General features: G+C 42.3%; 1 protein-coding gene across 1 annotated transcript in view; it reads right to left on the bottom strand.

Moving 5' to 3' along the window:
• The window catches only part of plekhg5b (pleckstrin homology domain containing, family G (with RhoGef domain) member 5b), a 61441-nt gene extending 37394 nt beyond the window's left edge, over nucleotides 1–24047 (bottom strand). Inside the window, 2 exon segments of the mRNA XM_063886346.1 lie at nucleotides 14483–14559; nucleotides 23909–24047. Coding sequence (XP_063742416.1) covers nucleotides 14483–14559; nucleotides 23909–24032 — 201 coding nt within the window. The 5' untranslated portion in view covers nucleotides 24033–24047.
• Nucleotides 24048–24603: the final 556 nt, after the last annotated feature.

Raw genomic sequence — 24603 nt, forward strand, 5'->3', positions numbered from 1 at the left:
AGAAGGACTTATGTCATTGACTGTAGATTGCAAAATGTATCTAAATAATATTGACTAATCTTAGAAAGACTGACGAATAAATCCGTCCCTGATCCCTCATTATCCATAATGATAGACCATGTTGAGGATAACTACTGGGTGTTTCCCGATATTTGCATATGAGACTTTTTTTTAAATACTCATTATAGGGTGGTGAACATGAGCATTGGTTAATCTAGGAGCTGTTTTTCAATGGGTAAATTCTTCATGAATTTATTAAAAAAGAGCACTTATTACTGCAAACGTAAAATCCCTCAATATATCGTCTTTAAACTGGTTCTATTTAACTCATTTTGTAACGATTCAAGACCACTATTTGTAAAAGTTACAAATCCTGACATCGGAGAAGTAAGACCATACAGTTGTTTGGTGTTTTTATCAGCTGCTGAAAGACTGGAATTGATTTAAAGTTTGGAAATGATATAACTTATCTTTTTAGCAGCTTTCAAGATGAAGAAAGGCCAACAGCTTTCATAAATTATATCGGTATTAAATCGGAATTTGCAACATTTGAGTTTTCTCAGTTGCTGGCATTAACTTTCTCTCCAACGCTCACCTTCATGCACGAATCCACGCTGTCTTATAGTTGATTTGTTTTAAAACGCAGTAAACAATCCCATATCTGCTGCCGCAATAAGCATGAGTGATGTTACATAAGTTGTTTTCTCTTAAACCGACAGAGCAGGGTCAGACTCTGCTACATGTAACTTTTCTAGCTACCTTTCTCCAACTTTTATCGCCCTTTTGGAAGCAGAGCACCCGACCCCATATGGCCTCTGCAGAGGGCCTGCTTTCCTAAACATTGCACAGAGTTGCCATTAGCTGTGACCCAGTAGGTGGGATTGAAAACAGCATCCAGTAAGGCTGCGGAAGATCAAAGGGGGTGGGATTCTAGGCAGGCCTGGCCCCGGAGTCTGATTTATTTTTCAATAAATAAGCGATGCATCTGTTGAGGAGTGGCACAGCGGAGAGCGGCTGCTTTCTTCTGCTGCCATCTGTCCGAGGAGTTGGAAGAGGAGAGCCAGGGCCGACTTTAAAAAAAACTGCGGCCGTTATGCAACAACACTGCCTGCCTGTTCCCTATTATCCATCTCCCCTTCACTCTGGTACCGTACCGCACCGCCTTTGCACACATATGGATTTACTCAAACGGAGGCACTTGTTGTGTTTCATCCTCCCAGCCAAATGTGCATGTGTGTGTGTGTGTGTGTGTGTGTGTGTGTGTTTGGGGGGGGGGGTTTAACCAGACACATGTTCAGTATGTTCATCAAAAGGACCCGCGCTGGTTAAATTGTGGCGAGCGCTCATTCACTAACCGACATCAAATGTAGGATGAGAGGAGGGTTGTTAAACAGGATGATGTCATTCAGAGCTGCTCAGAGTGACAATAAAACAGAGAAACAGCAGGTGTATATAAAATGATCCCCATAAGGAGTGCTGTACGTTTAACCGCATGTAGACTGATACCTGAAATTGGATAACGTAAAAATACAGAGTTCGAAAAAGAAGTCAGACTGTTAACCATTCACTAAGCCCCGCCCCCTGGTTACCGTTGCTATGCATGTCAAGCTCGCCAACTCCACTATGGACCATAATGTTGTTTACAATGATAACTTAGATATTAAACACTGAATATAAGTAGTCGTTTTAGAAACCAATAAGCAGGGTTTGGTCCGTTTCATTAGCTTCAAATTAGCTTATTTGATTAGCTGCAATTCATGAGCTATAGTCGACACTTAGAGGACACATATATGCATTTCTAAAAGGCGTTTATTGCCTTTCCATGGGAATACAAACCTGTATCTTGATAGATAGAAGGATAGATAGATAAATGTACTTTATTGATCCCAATTTGGGAACTTTTTTTTAATTAATTACAATAAAATAAAATAGCATTTCAAAAGAAAGTAAAACATTATTTAAAAAAAACGTAAATGCTATTTTATTTTATATTTCAGTTGATTAGTTGATGATACATCTAGAAAATATAGTATATTTAGTAATATAAAGCAGCGTTGTGTTTGTTGATAGTTAGCCTTACTCATACAGTACAGTACTGTTTTTTATATATTCATTTACTGGTTTTATTCTTATGTTCTACCTCCACTTTGTCTGGATGTTTGGTTGAGGAACTACATGGTATTGTAGGTAGTAAGCTAGATAGGGGGACATTTTAAAATGTGTGGCTTTAGTAAGGGTAGATAAACACAGTTTTTTATGAAGCGATTTTTGTTGTTAGAGGGATTTAAAAACATGGAGGGAAATCCAAAGCTAGGTATATTAACTGTGACAAAATATATGTGGGGTTAAAACTGAATACAACTGTAATTGTGCTAAGAAGCGAACACACATCTACAACAAGTACTGTAAATGAAGTCATGAATTTGTTTCTGTCAACTGTTTTGGTAATAATTGGCCTTTTGATCACATGTGTTGCCCTTTACCAGTTACTTTGCTCAGAAATAAAAGGATTACCCCTAAATGAATATCAGTCTCCAGATCAGTGTATGACTCATTTGCTTGTTTGTAATCTAAGCAGCAGGTAGATTACAATCTGTGTAATAGTACACATCATTCCTTAACGTTACCCTCCTCTGCACAGTGACACATGATAGAAGAGCGCTGGTTTTCCCCAGATTTCACATTATAGACATTTATAAGTAATGTATCATCGAGCAACACGGGAAAGTAAAGTACTCCCTCGAAATCCACTAGGGAAAACAAGCATTTCCCTTTCTGCTTGAAAATACGTGTCAACTCTCAACTGAATTACCGTCCTAAATGTGCATCAACACAATATCCGTTATCTTTAACGCCACAAACATTTTGAAGGTGAAATCAGACACTGTTCAAAAAGGTCAGCACTCCAGGTTTGAGTCTTTGCCACAGAAAACAACAAACTCAAGAGCAAACACGCTCACAGGAAACACTGTAACTCCTCATTGTACACTAAGCATTCCTGCGAAAGGTATGTTTCAACATGCAGCCCACGGAGAATATTACCTCCTTCCCCAACTTGTTTTCCTTTTAGATAACTACAATGGTTGCATTCTTTCAACCACAATTAGGGAAAAATGTAAACTGCAACAACCACCAACAGGATATTGTTTTGGAGTGTCTTTAAAGATTGTATTTAGAAGCAGAAATGACGTTTTCTGGAGATGTTTTCAGCAGACATCTGACCCCCGCAGCAGAGTCAAATATTTACACGACACCCTAATGACACATGCCACTGTCACAGTGTCGTCACAGGAGCAAAACAACCCACTCAAGCTGCTTGTAAATAAGATAGGAACACCCCTAAATCCTCTTAGCGCTAAAGAACTAAACACCAGGCTCAGCTTAAGGTGATCAACACAACTTCTGGAGGTAAAAAGCACCACTCACCAGCAGCTGGTCTCTCTCTTTCTGCTCTAACAAAGTCAAGTGTACTGACTGCTGTCTGCCGGCCGGACTGTGACGCAACCTGCCTTGCCTTTCATAGCTTCAGGGCAGGAGGAGAAAAAAGTAGAGACAGACAGGAGGGCGGTGAACAAGACCAAAAAAGGAGGAAGTGAGAAGGAGGGGGAAAAAACTGGGTATTCCAAGAAATTAGTTTTGCAAACCACTTCAAGTTTGGTGTGGGAAAATGGAAAAGCAGGGAACTCTGGTGGGTGCCAGGGGGTACAACTGGTCACTTGATATAAAAAGCAGATGTGAAATATGCAGACAAAGGAGGACATAAAGTTCAACGGATGTGAATGTGTGGTACCTTCACAGCATCACAGACAGAAAAAGTGTACTCCTTTGATAATAGATCAACCGTTTCAGTTACTTATTCAGAAAAAAGTGCACATTTTGACTCAAATGCAAGGATTTTTGCAAAAATTCACAATGTTTGGGTCCTGTCAGCTGAACAAAGCACAGAAACATGAAGTCATTTCTCGAAAAACCTCAATTTAACCGTTTTCTGCTGGTTTGTAAACCTAACAATACAACTGACAAGATAAATCAATGACAGAATAAGTCCTATTTAAGTGCTGTTTGAGTTTTCTTTCACAAAAATGAATGAAAACTCAAACAGCACATGCTACTGCAGCAACACACTCTCAGCACTTCATACATTCTTCCATTAAAAGCTTGTCCTTTACATCACCTACCATAGAAAGCTCCAGTTTCTGAGGAAAGTATCTGAGTTTCAGTGGAAGAATCAATCAATAGCTCCGATGCACAGCAGGTGGTGAAAGTTTATGTCCCGACCGAGGATCGAAGCCGTGAGCGTCAGTGAGTTTCAAGCTCCTAAAATACCCGAGTTAATCTGACAGACGTGTAGGATTGAAAGAGCGTGTCAGAGAGGCTCACTCTGTTTACTACAGCAGTCTACTGGGGAGACACACTCAAATACACCGGGTTAAAATCCTCAACCCCGCCTATCTGCTCAATCACACACCCCCAGAAACGCACACACATCCTGGCTGAGTCATGTAAACTCCCACCGAATCAGAGCTCTTTTTTTCTCTTGAGAAATGGCTCAGTTTTCATCCATCTGACGTGCAGTTGTGGTAATTCAGATGTAAATTTAACTCAGCGAGCAGAAGAACATTTCGTGTATTTATGTTCCTTCCAGACTCCCCTGCTGGATTTTTGAACTATGACCATAAGGGGACAGAAGGTTAAAGAGGGAGTTCAGCTCTCCAAAAAAGGGCTGACTGGAAGCAGATACGGAAGTGAACGTGTTAAAACACACTCAACACACATCTGTTCAGTCTGGGTCAGTTCTTAAATGAAAAAATCAAAACAAACGGGTTATTTCTGTTCTACTTTAATTATAAAATCTAATTGAAATGGTACCTTATGTAACATCTAAAAACAATGCCTGTGTTGGGGGTGTGTAGTGGTCAAGATTAAATAAATTGTAGTGATTTTTTATGGAAAATCCAACATATTTGTCAAAGTCAATAGTTAAAGTGCAGCACGTTCTATGAACACAGTTGTGTAATGTCTCCTGAGGCTATGTACTATCTGAGAGAAAATAACCCCGATTACACCACAGTGATGTCTCACTTTCAGTTAATGGTGTGAGCATTCAGAGCTGCAACGAGAACTGTGTCCGTTGTGTCTGTCAAGGAAAAGTACAAATCCTCCTAGCCTCGGAAATAGGAGGATTTTTGGTTGGGTTTTAAAAGCATATCTGATAGTTGAAATCATCAGAAAGTTGCTTGGATAAAAAATGGCATTTAAGGTCATCACCTGTAGTCGTTCAGTAGACAGTAGATGACGTTGAATTGTGGGAAATGTAGTTTGTAGTGTTTTTAAAGCTTGGGAACTACAGTCAGGATATCTTTGAACCTTAAAAATATTTGTATTAAATCAATATGAATGCATCACATCTGTAGAGATTTAATAACACTTTGCACCGCTTTTATTAAATCTATACAGTCCTGAATCCACCAAAGAGATATGAATAGAGATTTGATAACATCTAAAATACCCCCCTTCATTCTTGGATTCTAAAATGGGAGAATTTCCCGTTTCTATGTAATCGGCATATAAATCAAAAAATTAAAACAATCCTCACTTTCCGTGTGTGGTACGATGTGTGTGTGTGTGGCTGTGTGTGTGTGGGGAGAGTGAAGTGTTAGTGGAGTGTGGTGCTAGAGTGAGTTTGAGTTATGGCCTGATGCCTCGTTTCAGTGCGCTGCTCTGACCGCAAACACTCAGCCCGATGCTCTCTGTTCTTTTGTCATTCAGGTTAATCCAAGATGAACCGTGTCTAAACCCCCCCCCGCAATTAGCTAGCTAACAAAAACAAGCCCCCCCGAGGGCTGTGTGTTTGTAGTATTGCCCAAACCCCCACCTCTTTTTGTCTTCAAAACAAGGCAACCTGTTGAATCCATGTCTTCCCCGCCACCCCCCACTGTCAGCATTGATTAGGGGGAGACTATATTTAAAAGAGTGGACAGCAGCGATGCAATTATCTCTGAGGATTAGACCCCACGGCCACTGCCATTGTTGGGGGCTTGAACACGAGTGGCCTCCCCTTGATGCCCGATCTTGGTATTAACCCTTGGATAACCAACCATAATCCAGATTCGTCGAGTCTTCAAGGGAGAGGTTAAATAAGAGGGGGGGGGGGGGGAAACATGGGAAATGTGAGCAAGGATGAGCACTTGTCCAGCAGTGGCTCAGTCAGTAGGGGCTTGGACTGGGAATCGTAGGGTCGCCGGCTCAAGTCCCTGAACAGACTTGAAATATGGAAAGTGGACTGCTACTTGGAGAGGTCCCAGTTCACCTCCTAGGCCCTGCTGTGGTGCCCTTGAGGAAGGCACCACACACATTCAATCCCCCCTCCCCGTTGCTCCCCAGGCGCTGCACAATAGCTGCCCACTGCTCCTAGTACTAGGATGGGTTAAATGCAGAGGACCAATTTCACTGTGTGTGCTCTGCTGTGTGCTATGTGTACTATATGTGACAAATAAAGAGGGATTCTATCTATCTATCCATCTATCAAGGTGGTGTGAGAAACAGAAGAGCAGAGAAAGGATTAAAGCCAAATATTTCACCCGTGACGACGCCTTTCGTGGCTCGCTTCAGTTAGGAGTGATTTAGAGAGCACGCTTCCACAGCCATAATAACACATTGTGAATTGGAGATTTTTCAAAGCTTATTATCGCCTCTCTAACTAAGCAGAGCAGGCTGCTGTTCTCACAGCGTTTCATTAAGCAGGGGGTTGTTTATGCTCTCAAAACACACGGAGCAAACCTACAATTAGTGGGGTTTTCTTCGCATGCGAGGGATTTAGCGGGGTTGTTTTCTCAAATCCGTCTCCTCACTGGGGGACTTCTCTTAAGTCTTTGAACCCCGACTATATTGGCCATACAGGGCCGTTTTCAATCGTCAATCAGGTACCCTCTTCCTGTTATTCCCCCGTCTGCCGCGATGCTGCTTCGTGACTGGGATGCTCCTGCCGGGGTTGAGCTGGCGTCACTGGTACAACACCCTTCATGGCTTTTGTACTTTCCCGACCACACATTGTATGTAAGGACACAGCACATAATTCAGTGTCCTCCAGCGTGTTTGTTATTGCTGGATGCTCGTCAAACTGGTTGTCTTTCCACTACGGACGGTTGAACAGATATGCTATTTTTTTCCACACTTCAGTTGGTGAAGCAACATTATTTCATCATTTTGAAACCTAGTGTGGGCACTTTACTCACAATGGATACGTTTGTATATACTTAACTGAAGAAAAAAACACCATGGCTTGCTTTTAAAGTGCTTCTATAAACATTTGTGTTATTTTGTTAAATGTACGCGGCCTCGCTTCAAGAGAAGTGATACAAACTGAAATCACCTGAATCGACCTGAAAAGACGCACTCTACATGTTGTGTTTTGAATTTTCACTGGAATCAGATAATTTGGTGTGACGGTAGCCTGATGTAAAATGAGTCACCGCCACAGAGTCAGTTTCTTAGTATGGCCTATCGCATCCAATAGGCATGGAAAAGTACAGCCTCTTTGATTGGTACACGAGGGAGCTGTTCACTTCATAACAAAAGTTATTATCGTCTGACGTGTGAGGCGAGAGGCCAGTTGGACCGAAAAACATATCATTATGCAAGACTGATGATCCATCCAGTCTTTCCATCAGGACGTCTACCTTCCTTTTGTCTCACACTGGTTGTTGTCACAAAGCTTACTTCATTAACATATGAGGTAAACAAAATGCTGTGGTAATGAACTCAAACTAATCCATCATAAAAAAAACTGGAACTTTACAGAACGACGATGAATGGTCAATCAAGAACAGGTTGTTAAAGTGCAAGAGAGGCAAGTCAGTCAGATTTTATTCCAGCAAATGAAACACGCAGAAGCAGCTGCCTAGGATCACTTTATCTGGTTGCACAGAAAAAATGTGCGGTCTGAATTAATTTCAGATTTACTAGATATTTTACAAGTCCAATTAAAGTCTGGTACATTGTACGGCTCGTTAGCCAACTGAGCTACAACTCGTCGACTGAATCTGGCGTCTGCATCCAAATTCTTTTTTAGGCATGGCTCTATGGGGGGCAGTGTTTGTCTGTTAGTCCTTCACTTTAATCCAGACTGAGTGATCTCATTATCTCTTAGATTTCACAGTGATGAATCCCTCTGACTTTCGTGCACCCAAAACGTTCCAGTCCATTCACCATGAGGTCGACCATTGTGGCTCAACAACTATTGAATGGATCCCAATAATATTTGGTACAGACATCCATGTCATTCAAAGGATGATCGGTGATAACTTTGGTGATAGTTGTTTTATTTAGAGCCATAATTAGGGTTAAAATAGTAAATATGGTAATCATCACAATGTTAGCATGCTTAAATTAGCATTTAGCTCCAAGAACTGCTGCATCCACTAAGCTACCATTAAGCTGATAATGAAATCAAAGTGTTTTTACTGTACTTAATGGGATAACCATGTAAATTCTACTTGTCTAATATGTGTCTAGTTTATTAACCTAGCATACATCTGCCAATATGCAAAGACTAATTGCTAAAATTGACATGCACTTCAAGTCTAACCAACCAAACTGCAGGAGTGACTTTTACCACAATTGGCAGGCAGTCAATAATAGACTAACTGGTCCATAAACTGGCACAACTCAAGACTGTAATGCATCCATCATTTGATTTTACAGCTGCTTCCTCTACAGAATAGCCCTCCTTAAAGACATTTCAATAACGACAGACTTCATATTCCTAGTTGGTCTTGCAGCAGAAAATGTGTCCACTGAGTCTCACTGAGTGTGAACACGTGTCTGCAATTGAGAAGGGATTGCATTGAGCACGCCCCCCCCCCCCTTCCCTTAATAAACAAATTAACACCAGTATCTCAACAGTCAGCATCGTGTCGAGGAGTGATTATGTAACGTTTCCTCAGAGCCCCTGAAGTCCAAATGAGAATAATCAGAGCATTGCAGACCGCCGTTTCCATTAGTTGGCTTGCATTACTTCATAAAGTAAACTTTCCATGGACTTTATAGTTAAAGCTGAGGTCACTTCCTGTTAGGCTACATTTTTCCCCAGAAAACCAATTTCAAACCTCTGTAGTCTGCAGTTACTTGTGAGTGCAATCCAAACTGTGAGACATGGATGCGGGTAGCAATCAGGCACATTGATGAACGGGCTGTCCTTGTAAAAATGATGGAAACATTTGCACCAAGAGCAAAAGAAAAACAACAATTTAGGAAGGAAAATGCACCACATGGTCTTCAAAAGAACCCCATGTAGGATGAGGTAACTAAGAGGAAGCATGAGGCAGTTTTTAACGGTGCCACAGTCAATACCATGCTGAGTGACTGACTGCTCTCACCTTGCAGGAGACATGAATCCCTGCAGGCTGGAGGATGGACGACAATCAGACGGCTGAAAGGGTGTTAGTCTGACTGCAAGACAGCCACACTTTAATCCATCTCTTCCAGGAAATGCCCCCTAATACCTTGCACCCTTCAGCTCCTTGACACCTTCAGAAAGTGGGCATTGAGCCCGATGTGAGTGTTTACTGAGCAGCCTTAACAGCCCATGTCAGTGTCAGTTAGGTGAGAGTTTCAACCGAGCAGGTCAGTAGGAAAGGAAACGTAACAGAAATGAAAAGACCATTCAATTCAACAGCTGTTAATTGACAGCACAGCTAAAGGTTAAATGATTCAACTGCTAGTAAAAAGGTGATTCTGTGGGAGGATTATCGCTTCATTGCATCCGTGCTTGTATGACTAATATATTACTTCCCCGCAAACTTAACCAAAGCATTACTCATAATCAGAGCCTGAACGAAACAATAGGGATGGAGAATGAAGCCAACAGAAACACAATGGTGGAGAGAGAGAGTCGGGAGCGTGTGACAGCATGAGACACTCGAGCCAGGTTTCCATCAAAGTGCGGTGCAAACTTAAACCCAATTTCAACGGGATGACGTAAATGAAAGACTGTAGATTGAATATCGACAGCAGAAAAAAGGGTTGAAATAGAGAGATGTTTCATGCATTCATTTGAGGGTGTTTACAGCAGTACTACAATAGTACTGCAGTTGCTTTAGTAGAGCCCTGATGCAAAGGTCTCAGTCTACAGGTCCACCTTTGTTCCTGCCCTCACGTGGTTCATGGAGCATTGGGTCATGACTGTAGGAACAAGACTTACAACCTGCCAAGATGGGTTTTCTCTGAAGGTAGGCTGGCATTTGTTCTTGGGTTAAGGTGAGAAAGGAGCCAGTTGAGATGGTCCATGCCCGATGGCTGCCTCCCTGGGTAGGTGTTCCAGGCAGGTCCAGCTGTGGGAAGACCGAGGGCAAACCCTAGACCAGGTGGAGGGATTTTATCTCCAAGCCAGCCTGGGAGGACCTTGGTAGCCAGTCAGAGCTGGTTGATGTGGCCAGGAAAAGGAATGTTTGGGAAACTGCCTCCGTCTGCAACCAATCTCTGGATAAGCATTGGAAGATGGATGGATGCATTCAGTCCCAAAGATCATTTAAAGATCTAAAGTTTTAGTCTTTTGTTTGTGTCTTCAAGAGCAAAAGCTTAAGTGAAAATTAACAATAGGTCATAAGCTTCATTCCACTTTTTCACCCCCAACTGAGAACCCTTTTTCCCATTGAAAACATGTAAAGAGAGAAAGTGGGAGCGGGGGAACTGAAAGTCAAAGCCAGTGGACTGAAACTTCTCTTTTTTCTTTCTGCCCAACCACGACTCTCTTCACATCATCGCTGCGCCTCCAGCTGTTTGGGCAGGGAGGGGCCCGTTGTCAAAGCGACCCACACCTTTCTGTTTTGTCTAGTCTGGTCCTGTCTTCCCAAAGCTAAGGGAGGGAGGGTGAAGCAAAGAGGGAGCAGAGGGGGAGGGGGGTGAAGCGATCAGGGATAATAAGCCCTTTTCTGGAGTCTAGATCCAAGGAGCAAGCTCAGACTAGCATTGAGCGCTAACCAGCGTAATCTGAAATGAATCCCACCAACTCGGCCAAGTCCTGATTGATTGAACCTCATCTTCCCAGTTGGACACCTGCAGGTTGATTTTAAATCCTGGTGTCTTCTAAAAAAAAACCACAGCAAAAGCATCCAGTAAGCCCCATTGGAAACACATGTGACGGGCCATCCAAAAGCCTTAGGAGAGCTTTTGTGTGATGTGGTGACGGCATTGAGCTACGGCACAGATCGTGACACCTGGTGTGACTTCAGTGAATTATGGTGCAGGTGAACTCATGGAGTTTAAGCCAGTCATGCGGTTTAAATGAAATGCAACGGTCTGAGATCCTGCCAAGCTGCCAGCATATCAAAGAAAATATTCGTAGTATTTTATAACAATATAAACTCTTGAAGAGAAGAATAAAAGTTGCTCTTTTTCTGAGTAAAAATGCCTCTTAAATCTGTCAAGTGGGTGGTGTAGGTAGAAGTTATATTTATGTTCCAGTTCTTCCTAGAAATGTGCCTCTCACTACTTGTGCAGCAAATGCAAAGTGATTGAGCTCCAGAGGGCAGAAGATACAGGAACATCCAATCAGTGCCATGACACCGCCCCCTGCTGTCTCAAGCGAGTCACAGGCAATGCTTGTATAACTGTTGAGCAACAGCAGCCTTAAGATTGAGTTAAAAGAAAAATAAGTCAATCACACTGAACAATAACTTAGATTTTATTGTGCGGAAACTAACATGACTGGTTTACTACACCTCGAACTACTAAAAATCAACAGAAAATGTAGGAATTGTGACATTGCGGGATATCCCAACTTTCCAAGGGGAGAAATGATCATTGTGGGGTCATGCTATAAAGAGTAAGTGTTCAAAATTGATGCGATAACTGGAGCTCTGTCAGCCGACTGATTCATCTAAACACAGAATATTTTCCATTACTTTCCTCCAGCCAAAATAATCATGACCAAGGTATGACTGTCTGAATTTATGTGGTTTTGTTTCCAGTTTTTATGGAGTGTTGTTTTAATGTTTTGATTGACCCTTATCAGTTTTTTTCCGCTGAGGCAGGTCAGAAAAACCGGCTTTACTCAGCATCAACCCGCAGGAATATATACCGGCTGGTGAACAGAGTGGAGCCAGCGACAAGGAGAGGGAACACTGGAGCTGGCCAGAATCACAAATCCAAATGAATGATTTTTTCAAGAGCTTGTTTTGTTTCGCTCTCACTTACCAAAGAAACCAAAAACATACTGAGGTTACATTAACTTTATCCAAAATGGTACTTTAACACTTAGAAAGCCTTTTAAAAATGTGTGTTTCCCACAATTTGAATATGACACTGGTCCAAAATGTCCATAAATTGTGCAGCCATCATCAAACACAATTATTGTTGAAAGTGTTCAATCAAAAGACTTGTTTCCCACCCTGTGTCTGTTAACCTATCCCCCTCCTTCCCTAATCTCCTTACATAATAACCCGACCCTGACCCAGGAGACAGGTGGCGTCAGACATGCTTTGTCCCACACTGTCTCCCCCCTGTGCCACAGCAGGCTGTATAAAACACAAAAGAATACACACACTTTAATTATACAGCATGTGAACTAGGCTTCTGCCTCATTAAAAACTCTGCAAACAAACCTTTTTTTAAAGTACGGAGCGTGTCACGCTTTCAGGAAAAAAGTTGGGAGACTCAATAAAGTGCGGAGTAAGGAGAGGGTAGGTCAGGTTAAGCTCTTCGGCTCGCTCTTCTTCCCCCCTGCTTTATTATTCTCAGTAACCATGGAGGACAACTATATATACCAGTCTCCTCTCTCCACGTGCTGTCTGAATGCACTCTGTCATTTTCCCTTCCCATTGTTTCCACTAAGAGGACAGGAGGGGACATCATCTCCGACTAATGCCCAGCTCGAGTGGCAGGTAGGCGACAAACCAAAACAGCCCAGAGCTCGTCTGACGGACCAGACACTCTGTCGGGTTTCTCTTCTGGCCAGATTCCCATTTTTTTTTTAAACCAGTGGCTTCAAAGGAATAATTCATTTCACAGTCTGGTGGGCAGACACAGAGCCCCGACACTCACGCCCCTTTTAACATCTAAAAGGAGAAAGAGTAGCTTCACCACTGCGCTCCAAACTTGCAATGCAACCCAAGAGAGATGCAATAACTTCTTGGTAAATCCGACAAGTGGTCAAGAGATTAGGGGGCCCCCGAGAAGATTTATAGGGACCATGACAGGGTGTGTGTCTTCATTTTAAAGCCATTTCATTACTCAGTTTCTGTTCATACGACAACAGGTTTAACGAAGGCCAACAACAAGTCCAGTAAATCACTACGATGTAATTGTCCTCTGACATCTCCACCGGGAGAACCACATCATTTGTCAGAACTTCCCAAAATCAAAACTAATCCCTGCTTTAAAAAAAAAAAAGAGGGTCATTTTCAGGTTAAAGCTCGGTCCCTTTAAAGCACAAAATGACTTAGGGATATGGTGAGGACAGATGGGTTCAAATGACTACTTGGTAAAGGTAGCAGGATGTTTGTCATCATGGTTGCAGTAAGGACTACTTGGTGAAGATTAGGTCATGATTATGGTTATGGTTACAAGAAACCAGAATTGTCTGTCGGTAGGAAACAGGAAACACACGGTAGCGTTCGTGGCAAAGGCGTTGTTTTGTTAACCCATTGGAGCATGCAGATATCCTCTCTCTGCAATCCTTAGAGCTCTTTATCTCACTATTTCCTCTTTTATCCCCCGACTATAGATAATTCCTATGGACACTAGATGTTGTTGTCACTTGTTTGAGTCAAGAACAATTATTGAAACAAGGGAAAGCTTTTCTCTGATAGCAATGTCAAGCCAAAGACCTTTGCTACAGGTCATTACTCATCACTATTTCTGTGTCTTTGTGTCTATGTGACTTGGTTTATCTGGTACAAAGCTAGAAGTTTGCAAGTTAGTTGACAGAATTGTTACAACTTTTATCTGTCAGTTAAATTCAAGGCTACATCAAGCAGCGGATTAGCTTAGTTTAGCTTAGCATAAACACTGGGAGAACAGGTGGAAAAGGCTACACTGTCCCCAAAAAAATGACTGCAACTCTGAACTTGTATGTTAAATCTTTGTGAAGCTAAATTGTAAAAAGACAAATTGTGGCATTAGGGGTTATAAGATGGACTATTCCTTGATCAGGAGCAGTCATGTCATTGGGTCCCTGCAACAAGTGAAGACTTTTAATTCCATTTGTGTAAGGATTAAACTTACAAGATATAACGTGTTGATTGGGAGGTTTTACGGGGTTGTTACTCTTAAGAGGTTTGATCCCTTTGGACAGACCCAGGCTGGTCTCCGTCTTCTCATCTAGTAAGTGTATTATTCCTCTTACTTTAAGTGAGCTGTATATGATTACACTTCCATTTCCAGACATTACGGCAGTCCGAAGATAAACCTGCTGACTGCTCCTCTGACATCACTGTCCTTTTTTTAGCTGACCTGGCGGGGTTAAGGGTTTAAAAGGTCTTACCTTGGAAGCCCTCCGGCGCTCGGGACACTCTGGGTGCTGGCACACCACCCAGTCCTCCTCCTGGACGGGCTTGTCATCTGAAACAGAACACACAGGTCAGTCTTTATTTATCACCTAAACACCAAACCAGCCACCCAGGCAGCTACGCGTCCATTAACACACCTTTTCTGGGGAAAGCTGTAAAAATATTTTGTAGACACGAAGACTGAAGTCACTGCCTGTGTTTCTATAAGGTCGGAGTGAGAGAGTGACTAAAAACACTCTCACACCGTGATGGAGACTACAGTCCAAATAAGTTCTTCATTAAAAGCTCTTTCAAGTGTCTCTTTCTGATCTCTCTTAGTGTGCTACATGGGTTTGTGTGCATGTAAATGGTATGCTAAAATCCAACATCCCCTCCCCCCACATGAAACACCTCCATTGGACTCCTTTGTTTACTTCCTGCAACATTATGACATCATTATGTAACACTAGAGCTTCTATTGGCTAGTGCTCCAACACATTGTACCTGATAGGCTCAGGGGCGGGACATCTCTAAGCAGTTGACCAATCACAACAGAGCCGGCCAGCTAACCAATCAGAGCAGACTGGGCTCTGGTTTCAGACAGAGGGTGAAAAGAGGTGCTGCAGCACAGGCAGTATGAGAAACACAAAGAGCTTTATGAACATTAAAGAATGGAAACATGTCCCAGTAGAGGCAAAAAGTACACATATGAACCTGAAAATGAGCAGAATAGGGCCCCTTTAAATCATCATTTTGATGGAGGGAAGAGGGTGGGGTGTGTTGTTGTGCGTAGATCAGAGGAAGGAAGATTTCAGGGAGATAAATAACAAGCAAACAGACTGCAGCGAATGAGAGGAAGCTTTATTCTTATTCTGGTTTCTGGACAAAAGCTCGCTGCTTTCCACAAAACAAATCAAGATAAATAACCCGTGTCCAATAAACTCTTCAAATCTACTCAACTAGCCGGCCAACGCTGCATTGAGGAGATGATAAAAGGCAGTGTTTACGTCTGCATGTACACACACGATAAAGAAAGCATAACAGAGCACCCATATTTATCTGTCTGGCTAATGAGAAAAACAGAGAGGACACGTGCAGGAGGGAGAAAGTAAGAGAGAGGGGGGGGTTGGGATAAGCGGTAAAAGTGCTTGTTGAGAAAAGTCTCTCGTTTCTGGGAATGACAGAAAAACCCTTCTCAAATAACCTGCTCATTGTAGTGTCACCTCTCCCTATATGGACAAGCCAGAGATGATATATCATTACTAAATCATCCGTAATAGAGAAGGGCTGCTGCTGGAAGGTGAAGTCACTTAGTGGCTGGACTTCAGGGCCGACTTCAAACAACCATTTGTCACCTTGACAGAAATGGTAAAACAGCCGAGGGCTTTCTCTCGGAAACAAGTCACCTTGAGTCATCCACTTGGCTACAGCTACACACACACAGGTCAAGGGTGTGTGTGTGTGTGTGGAAGAGGGAAAAACACTGTAATTGGTGCATACCACAGAGCGCATGGATTCCACGCTGGGGAGGGAAGGGACAACTTGTCTTGGCTTTGAGCTAACAGGCTAACATGCTCACAGTGACAGGGTTAACAGGCTGATGTTAAGCAGGTGTTTACCACTTTACTTTATCATGTTAACAGCTGAGGGTGACATGTCATTAGGCAGTAAAAGACAAATTTGGACCGGATTTTAACATATTTTACATAGCTTACTCATCCTGCACAACTTCACTCCTCACACTATTTCTATTCCTATGTGACTTCCTGTTTCTCTATGTTGACAGGGCCTTGGACCTTTCGTGCATATGACAATAAAGCTTTGAATCTTTGAATCCACTTTATGAACAATAATCCACGTCATGTAGTTCCACCGCTACGCTACACCCAGGCACAACCCTTTGAATAATGCAAACCAAAGTATTTTCAGCAGGTGAGACAACTTCTGACATTGGTGTACGCTACATGTGAAAGGGAAACATTATCTGCAGCTCATTTGAGAAACTGGCTTTACGGTTGGATTTATTGCAATACTGTACATCCAGTGACCATTCAGTAAAATGAATATTATGAGGGGTTGTTGTTCTGTATATTGTATGTACTGTTGAGAAGGGAAACAGAAAGGATTTACAAAGGTTTGGTGCTGATCTATTCTTCTGATGTTGAGATATTCACAGTATAAGTGAAAGCTAATCCTTGCTATAGCACTATAAGAAATGTCAGGAGTTATCAAAATCTGTTTGGTTCATCCTCTGAGGAACATGAATGTCTGTACCAAATTTCATGCCAATCCACCCAACAATCGTTGAGATATTACAGTCTCCGAAGTGGAGGTCCGACACTAAAAGGCCTCTTTGAACACTTTTCAAAAATTCCATCGAGGCAGAGTGTATTTTGTCAAACTTCCATCAGCTTCCGGGAAAAGAGAAAAAGAAACTCTCCGCTGCGCTGGGAGCGTGCCGAGACACGCTCTCAGCTCGGACTGTGGCCGGCGGGCCCCCCAGCTAACGGCTCCCTCAGGGCCTCCAGCGGCCGGCTGCAGAGGAGCCTCCAGCTTTATGGAGTGTTTCCCAAAGAGGAAAAACTTCTTCTGCACCGCAGCGTGACTTCACAGACGACTTACATTCACCGAGCGGAGACAAACTGATGCTCATGGCTGCTTGTGTAAATAAGCGACTATTTGCTCATAAGTTAAATGAAAAATGTATCCACGGCTTCTTTAGTGAACTCAAGTACTGCAACTAAGCACATTGTGAGACTTGTACTTCACTGTACCTATTTTTCTACCACACCATAATTTGGAAGCCAATATTGTACTTTTTTTGCTGCTTTATATTGATCAGTTGATTTCCATGATTCATAGCATTTATAAGAAATGATAAGTCAATGGGGGAGTTTTGATTGTACTACCATTGATTAAGAAATGGTATAAAAAGGTCCTTAAAAAAGCGAAGATCCACAATATCCAAAATAAATACATTTATGGATAGCAAATATGATCTATTGATATTACAAATAATATTCAGAAAACGGCAATTCTGCATACCGACTACTTTCAGATTTGAAGAGTTCAAACTTGGAGACTCACATCTTGACAACAAAAGAAATCCAATACATCAGATTGAATACATTCGCTATTTAACAAAAAAGAAATGGGTCTGTGTATTTTAACAACTTGCAACTGCATACAAGAGTGGTGAGTATTCATTTCATTGTTAAAAACACAACCTCAAACTGCAGAGTATAAGCACAACATGCCGTGCTTTATGTTCCAGTTCGTGGATGACAACAGATCTGAAAAGTTGTCTACTAGCCAGCAGGGACAACAGTGGGGAACGTGATGACATGGGTAACATTACATATTACTTTTCCTTCATCTGAACTTGATTTGAAACCTATATTAAAGCCATGACCTCAAATCCACTCCATGTTCTCTGTCCTTAACTCAAGCCTCTGTTCAGCCCCTTGAACTCTTGTCCGTTTATTGACTACCTGACCATCTCCTTGTGTTACTAAAATCCCTTCCCTCTCGGCTGAAGCTCCATCTTCTATCCTACTTGCTCACATCTTGCTGACTCTTCTCTTCTCTTTGATGAACTGGAATTCCTAAACTCAGCACTGCTGATTAAGCCAAAAGCAAACACAAACACACACTCACACAGTATGCACAAACACGCGTGACGGCAGACAATGAGGGCTGCACACTAAAGAGACGGTGGCACGTCCCATGTGCGCGGCTCTGTGCTGCTGCAGGGAGAAGCTGCCTCGGGCAAAGACCCATCAGGCTGCCATAAATAAGCCAGAGCAACTTTGAAATGCTGAACACTTGAACACGCAAGATGTGTTCCAACTTTGAATCCCTACTTCCTCGTTTTGTAACCCTAATGTGACTGAATGAATGTGGTCTTGAATTGCAAATTATTCAGGGTTTTTGCAACTGTTAAATGTGTGATAGAGAAAAGGGGGAAATGTCAAAGTTAACTTTATTATAAATGTGTGTGTGTGTGTGTGTGTGTGTGTGTGTGTGTGTGTGTGTGTGTGTGTGTGTGTGTGTGTGTGTGTGTGTGTGTGTGTGTGTGGTACAAAGAGGAAATGTTGCTTCTTACTGTGACAAGAATAACATGTATACATATATGTTAATATACATACATAAAAAACAAAAGCATGCAAGGGATGAGACTAGTGGTCTATTGCTCACATGGTTCTCTCAAATGTGATGATGTTCTTTGTATTATTTATCATATTTTTTTACATTTGATAACCTAGCTGTGTGTCTGGGTCCTGCAGCTTTAACCTCAGTCTTTTTACATCTCTACAAACCACTGACTTTTATGGCTATAGTGGCTTTTATATCATGTATAGCCATTCAAGATCTTTTGCAAGGATCTGATTTAGCTGGAAAAGTTAGAAAGTCAGCCATGGACAAAAGAGTTTTCAACCCAGAGTTAATTAGCGAGCTACAGTTGATTAAACCTGCTAACAAGAGTTGTGATTTCAACCAACTGTTGTCTGTCACCAAGAAGAAAATGAGAGGCCTGCTGTCGCCTGAACACAAGGAAGCATTGTTGCTATTATTGCTTATCTGTCCTAAACTAGAAATCTAAGAGAGAAGCTGATGCACCTGTGCAGACACAAGAAGCAATCTGATAAAGTTCCCAAAAAGGTAAACCCTGTCTTTTACCACTGCTTCCTTCCTGTCATTCTTCTGTCATGCCTCCAGCACCGTCAGATCCTCTACAGAAGGCCATATTTAGTCGAAGAGAGGCTGATGGGAGCGCAGGTTTTGATGAGGAATGTTGAGAATGCCTCGCTCTGCCTTCTCTTTGGTGAGATCTCATCATGGCACATGACGTGAGGGGGTGAGCTCGTTTCTTTTGCTTGCTAAGGCTTTCGACTCATCTCCTCATTTTTCACAACATGTTTTTTTTGAGAGCACCTGCACCCCTCCAGTCTGCATGTAATGCTGCCAGGAGATCAGACTGAAAAAAGACTTCTGAGAGACGAACAGATGGCAGGCAGGCTGGAGGAAACCTGGCAAACTGATCTCATCACATGGGGAGGTGGCAGACAGACATGCACAATACATAAATATAGTATGAGTTGACAAGAAGGTAAGGAAGCTCTGCAGGAAGAAAGGTAGCTAGGGATGGATAGACTAGATAATGCATGGACAGATCAACAGGAAAAATAGCAGCGAAACTTGTTTAATTGCACAGGACATGGTCACAAAAAAGTTCATGTTTTTTAGGATTAATAAATGAAATACGCCACATTTTAAAGAGTGTGTTATTATAAATTGTGCTATCAGAAATATATTAAAGTAGTGTCTAATTCTTAAGATGACTTACAGCATGTTTGGCACAATTTAAATTAGAGGTGAAAGAATTCATTAGTAATTATCGAATACATTTAAATGAGAAAGTTGAAACTATTTGCTGCAAACTCAATTATTTTAAATCCCTTTTGCAATCACACTTCTTTGGAGTCACTTTTGAGTCATTTTATAGCTTTCTTTTTGTTGTATTCTGTGTTTAGTAGATGATTGTATTCTCTGTGTATTGAAAATGCTGCTTTAATGTGAAAATCTGCTTGAATTTATGTCTGTTTGTATATAATGTCACTTTTTTATTATTCTTTTATTACTTTCCTAATCCAGCTATCAATTGGATGTAGTCACCAAGTAGGAAGACAGGTGATTTCTGCCTTAAAAAGAGACAAGTGTGCATTTATATCACACTAAGTTGATACTGATACTTAAAAACGCTGTGTCTCTACTTTAATGACTAAAAGCCCGCAGTCTTCCTGTACAGGATTCCCCGGGCGGGTAGACTGGAGCAGGTTGCAGCTGTTTCTAATGCTGAGGGTTCAGTGGCAGTGGCGGCAGGAACCATCCCTCCTGCTCCATGTTGTTTTACCCCCACAGTGGTTAAATCACACACATGTGCATCACACACTCTCTCACCCCCTCCCTGCATCTCCTCTCCCTCCTCCACCACATCTGAGCAACCCATAGGCCCCCATATAAGAAACTGAAAAACCACAGAAGTGTAAACAGTTCCAGAGAGGGTGGAGGCGCAGTCAAACATCTTGTAATTGACAAAGCAAACAATTTCGGATGTATTCTGCTCACTTATTTAGGAAATATTCAGTGCTAATGAAGAGAATACAGCTTCTGCAACCCTAACCCTGCATAAATATAGTCTACCATTACATGAAGGTAGAACTTAATACCCTGTCCCCATATTTAAGCGGGGTCATGAGGGGATTACTGCATATCTTGAATTGTTAAAGGCATTAAAGCCAGAAAATACAGTAATTGGTCAACTGATTATTACATAATAGTGTGGCTCTTGTGTGTCTGAGACTATTCTTTTTATGGGCTTTATTGGTGCTTAATTCTGAGAAAAAGCAGAAGCATGTTACAGGAACCCGTGGCTGAGTACGACCTGAGGAATGTCAGGGTTAGCTTTTACACTGGAGATATTTCAGACCGGCCAAATGAGGGCTAAGCAAACAACCTTATTTTTTTCAGGACGGACTCAACACGCTTTCCCCTATGGGTTTTAAAAACCTTTCACCTCAAAAAAGTTGTGAGTAGCAGTAGAGGAACAAAGGACAAATATGAACCTGTAAATGAGCATCATATTTTCCCAGTATCAGAGTTTATACAGTATGTCGAATGATCATGGCATTGATGTTTGGGGACCATACCTACATGATTGTGCAAGAAAAACTTCTGCTCATATTCATACTTCAAATATAGAAATGTGATATGTGTTGCCAGTGGAATTAGGGCGGATCTATAAATCATCAATCCACTTAACTCCTAGCCCCGAGACACCTTGTGTGAATTATGTCTATTTAGGTTTGGCAGGCTGTCTTCCCAAATGATGTATTTCCCAAAAAAGTTCGGAGAAAAGTGAAGACACCTGAAGCAAGAAGGCAACCCTAGTTAATGTTGAGCCCATATTTCACCAAATGTATCATTATCCATCCATCCATCTTCTCTCGCTTATCCGTCAGGGTCGCGGAGGTAACAGCTCCAGCAGAGAGCCCCAAACTTCTCTTTCCCTGGCCACATCAACCAGCTCTGACTGGGGGATTCCAAGGCGCTCCCAGGCCAGCAAACAGATATAACCCCTCCACCTGGTCCTAAGTCTACCCCTCAGTCGCTTCCCAGCTGGACGTGCCTGGAACACCTCCCTAGGGAGGCGCCGAGGTGGCATCCTCACTAGGTGCCCGAACCACCTCAACTGGCTCCTTTCAACGCGAAGGAGCAGCGGTTCTACTCCGAGTCCCTCCCGGAGGAATGACCTTCTCACCTTATCCCTAAGGGAGATGCCAGCCACCCTGCGGAGAAATCCCATATCGGCCGCTTGTACCCACGATCTCGTTCTTTCGGTCATGACCCATCCTTCATGACCATAGGTGAGGGTAGGAATGTATCATTATTTTGTCTGAAATACAGTACAAAAGCTATCAAATATTCAGTAAACTATCATATCGGAGACAAAAGCAGGAACAAACTTCTAATTTGAGAACCTGCTACGTGAGTGTCGGTACGGATGACTTGCTGCAAGATGAAGAAGATTGATTTCCTGATGCACAAACGAGAGAAAGTAGGAAGAGAACAGCAAACTTTTGTATAAAATACAGCCTTATTTTTCATGTTTCACAATACAGCACTGAAGAAGTGCAGTTTAATGGTGTCACAAGACTGGGAGAGCAAATGAGACTCTTATAATAGGACAGAAGATTTGGTTATGGCACTGTTTCTGAGGACTGTTGTGTTTTGGAGAAAGTATCGTCCAGCTGGGAAGCTCAAAGGTGCAACAGAGTAAGGAAGTGTTTTCAGTAAAAGTATATTAGCTTAGGGCTTAACAACAGAGATGGTGAAAAGGTAAGGATCAAAGCCTCTCTGTGGCATTCCTCTTTGCAGGCTCTGCCAAACAGGTCTGCCTCAGCAGGCACCGACTTTAAACTGACCAGAGAGTAACCGGATTTCCAAGAGGCTGGCTGGCAGAGAGGAGAGGATGAAGAACATTCCTCCGCAGCCCGGTGTTATCACTTCCTCTTCACTAATGGCATAAATCGGGCGGCACAGCGGAAAGCAAGTGCCCCTGTGCCACGTCTAAAGAAAAAAAAAAGCAGCACTGAGAGGAGACAGGGGAAGCATTTCAGTTCAGCTATGCACTCCTTCGGTGGTAAATATTTCATCCGTGGAGCGGGTCTCATCCGCTCTCTCCTTCTCATGTGAGGCTGTCTTCATGCCAGGTCACTGAGTGCTCTCAACGGAAGAACAGAGCAATGGAAAAAACCTTTTCCATGATGCTGCTTGAATCCTTAGCTACAAAGTGCAAGTGAACCACAGCGTCTGTTTGCAGGAAAGTTACAACTAACAATGTGAAGTAATGTCTGATCCATGGCAGATATGGGTTGCATGTGAGATTTTATAAGGATGAGACAGAGAGCAGCAGCAGTCCTGAACTACAGAGTCCAATATTGAATCAGAAGTAAAACTGAGCTCTTTCACAGTCATGCTAGCGGCTAGCACTGTATTCTGTCACATCACAGGGTTAGCATGCTAACATTTAGCAATAAACACAAGGGAACAACAGAGGCTGGAAGTACTGGACGAAGACGAAAAGTCAACAGATCACCAACATGATTTATACATGCATTCATACTTTGAAGGAAACGTGAATTTAAACACCACTTTTCATGGCAATCTATGCAGTTTAAAAGACAAGACAATTAACCAAAGAAAAGTCAGGTGATCACCAAAGTTGGGGGGATTCATCCTCAAGGGACCATGAATGTATTTATAAAATATCATGGCAATACACCGAACAGCTGTTGGGAAATTTCAGTTTGGATCAAATTGGTGGTTAAGTTCACTTAACTTACAATTTCCTGCTACGATGTAAATCCAATCACCAATCAGTGATGATTACAAAACGAGGAAACATAACGGCATATTATGGGTACTTTAAATTATAGATTATAGCTAGTTAAACTTGGAAGATGATCAAGGAGATTGGAAAAGGAAATTCCAGCCTGACATCCATTGATGGTCTGAAGGCGGATCTAAAGGGAAACGTTGGCAGCAGATATCAACCAATCAATCAATCAATCAATCAATCAATCAATCAATGTGTACCAAATTCAAAAATGTATCATTTTGAAATAACTTTTGGACCATTTGATTTAGATTTGTGTTGGGTTTTTAAATCTGGTGTTCACTTCCACAAAGGCCTTTAAATAATTATATCAGAAGGATGTGAAGCTTTGCAAATAATCAGAAAAATAAGATGAACACAAACCACTCCACTGACCAGCCTCCTGTTTGTCATCGTGAGAAAACACACCCACACACACACAATCAGAAATCCACCACTCAGTCAGGTGATCCTCACAGCTTACCACACAGATCATGGATGACGTCCAGCGATGAGGACCAGGAGTAGCGCTCTATTCCCCCCTGAGTGAGGGAGGGTGGCAGTGTCTCCAGCTCATACGCTCCACGCTTCTTCCAGTACAGGAACATTTCTAGCTAAAGGGCAATGAATTAATGTGTAATCCGTTTACGTCCTTACCCCAGAACTGAACTCACCCCATAGCCAACCTTTGACATAACAACCTGAACTTCTGCCAACAATCGATACATCATCTAATCAACCATCTTTATATTGTTAAACACGCCGAACCAACTTAGCTTCAAACTCTGCCAAATGCCAACATGTTTCCGTTCATTCCCACCTGCACGATTACCTCATCCGGCTGTGAGCCACAAACACTTAGCTTTGAACTTTCTCTCTGATTCAAGGCTGTCCAAGTGAGCCGTCAGACTCTCCTCAAGTACAATCCATTACATCTCCAGGTGACTATGTTATCGATTCCAAACCTGGAGTAACCTTTACCGCTGCCATCCAGGAATTACCCGGCACGTTTTAAGTCCCGAGCAGGTGACCGGCTGGCCACACTTCAGTCTCTTCCAGTTAATTCGGTGGATTTCAAATCTAATCATCCAATGAAAGCCACACACCAAACACTGCCAAGCACCAAATGCTCTTCTAATCCATTTAGGAGAGCTATTCCTGCCTAAATTACAGACATCC

This window comes from Eleginops maclovinus, chromosome 1 (assembly GCF_036324505.1).
Source record: "Eleginops maclovinus isolate JMC-PN-2008 ecotype Puerto Natales chromosome 1, JC_Emac_rtc_rv5, whole genome shotgun sequence".
Taxonomy (NCBI): domain Eukaryota; kingdom Metazoa; phylum Chordata; class Actinopteri; order Perciformes; family Eleginopidae; genus Eleginops; species Eleginops maclovinus.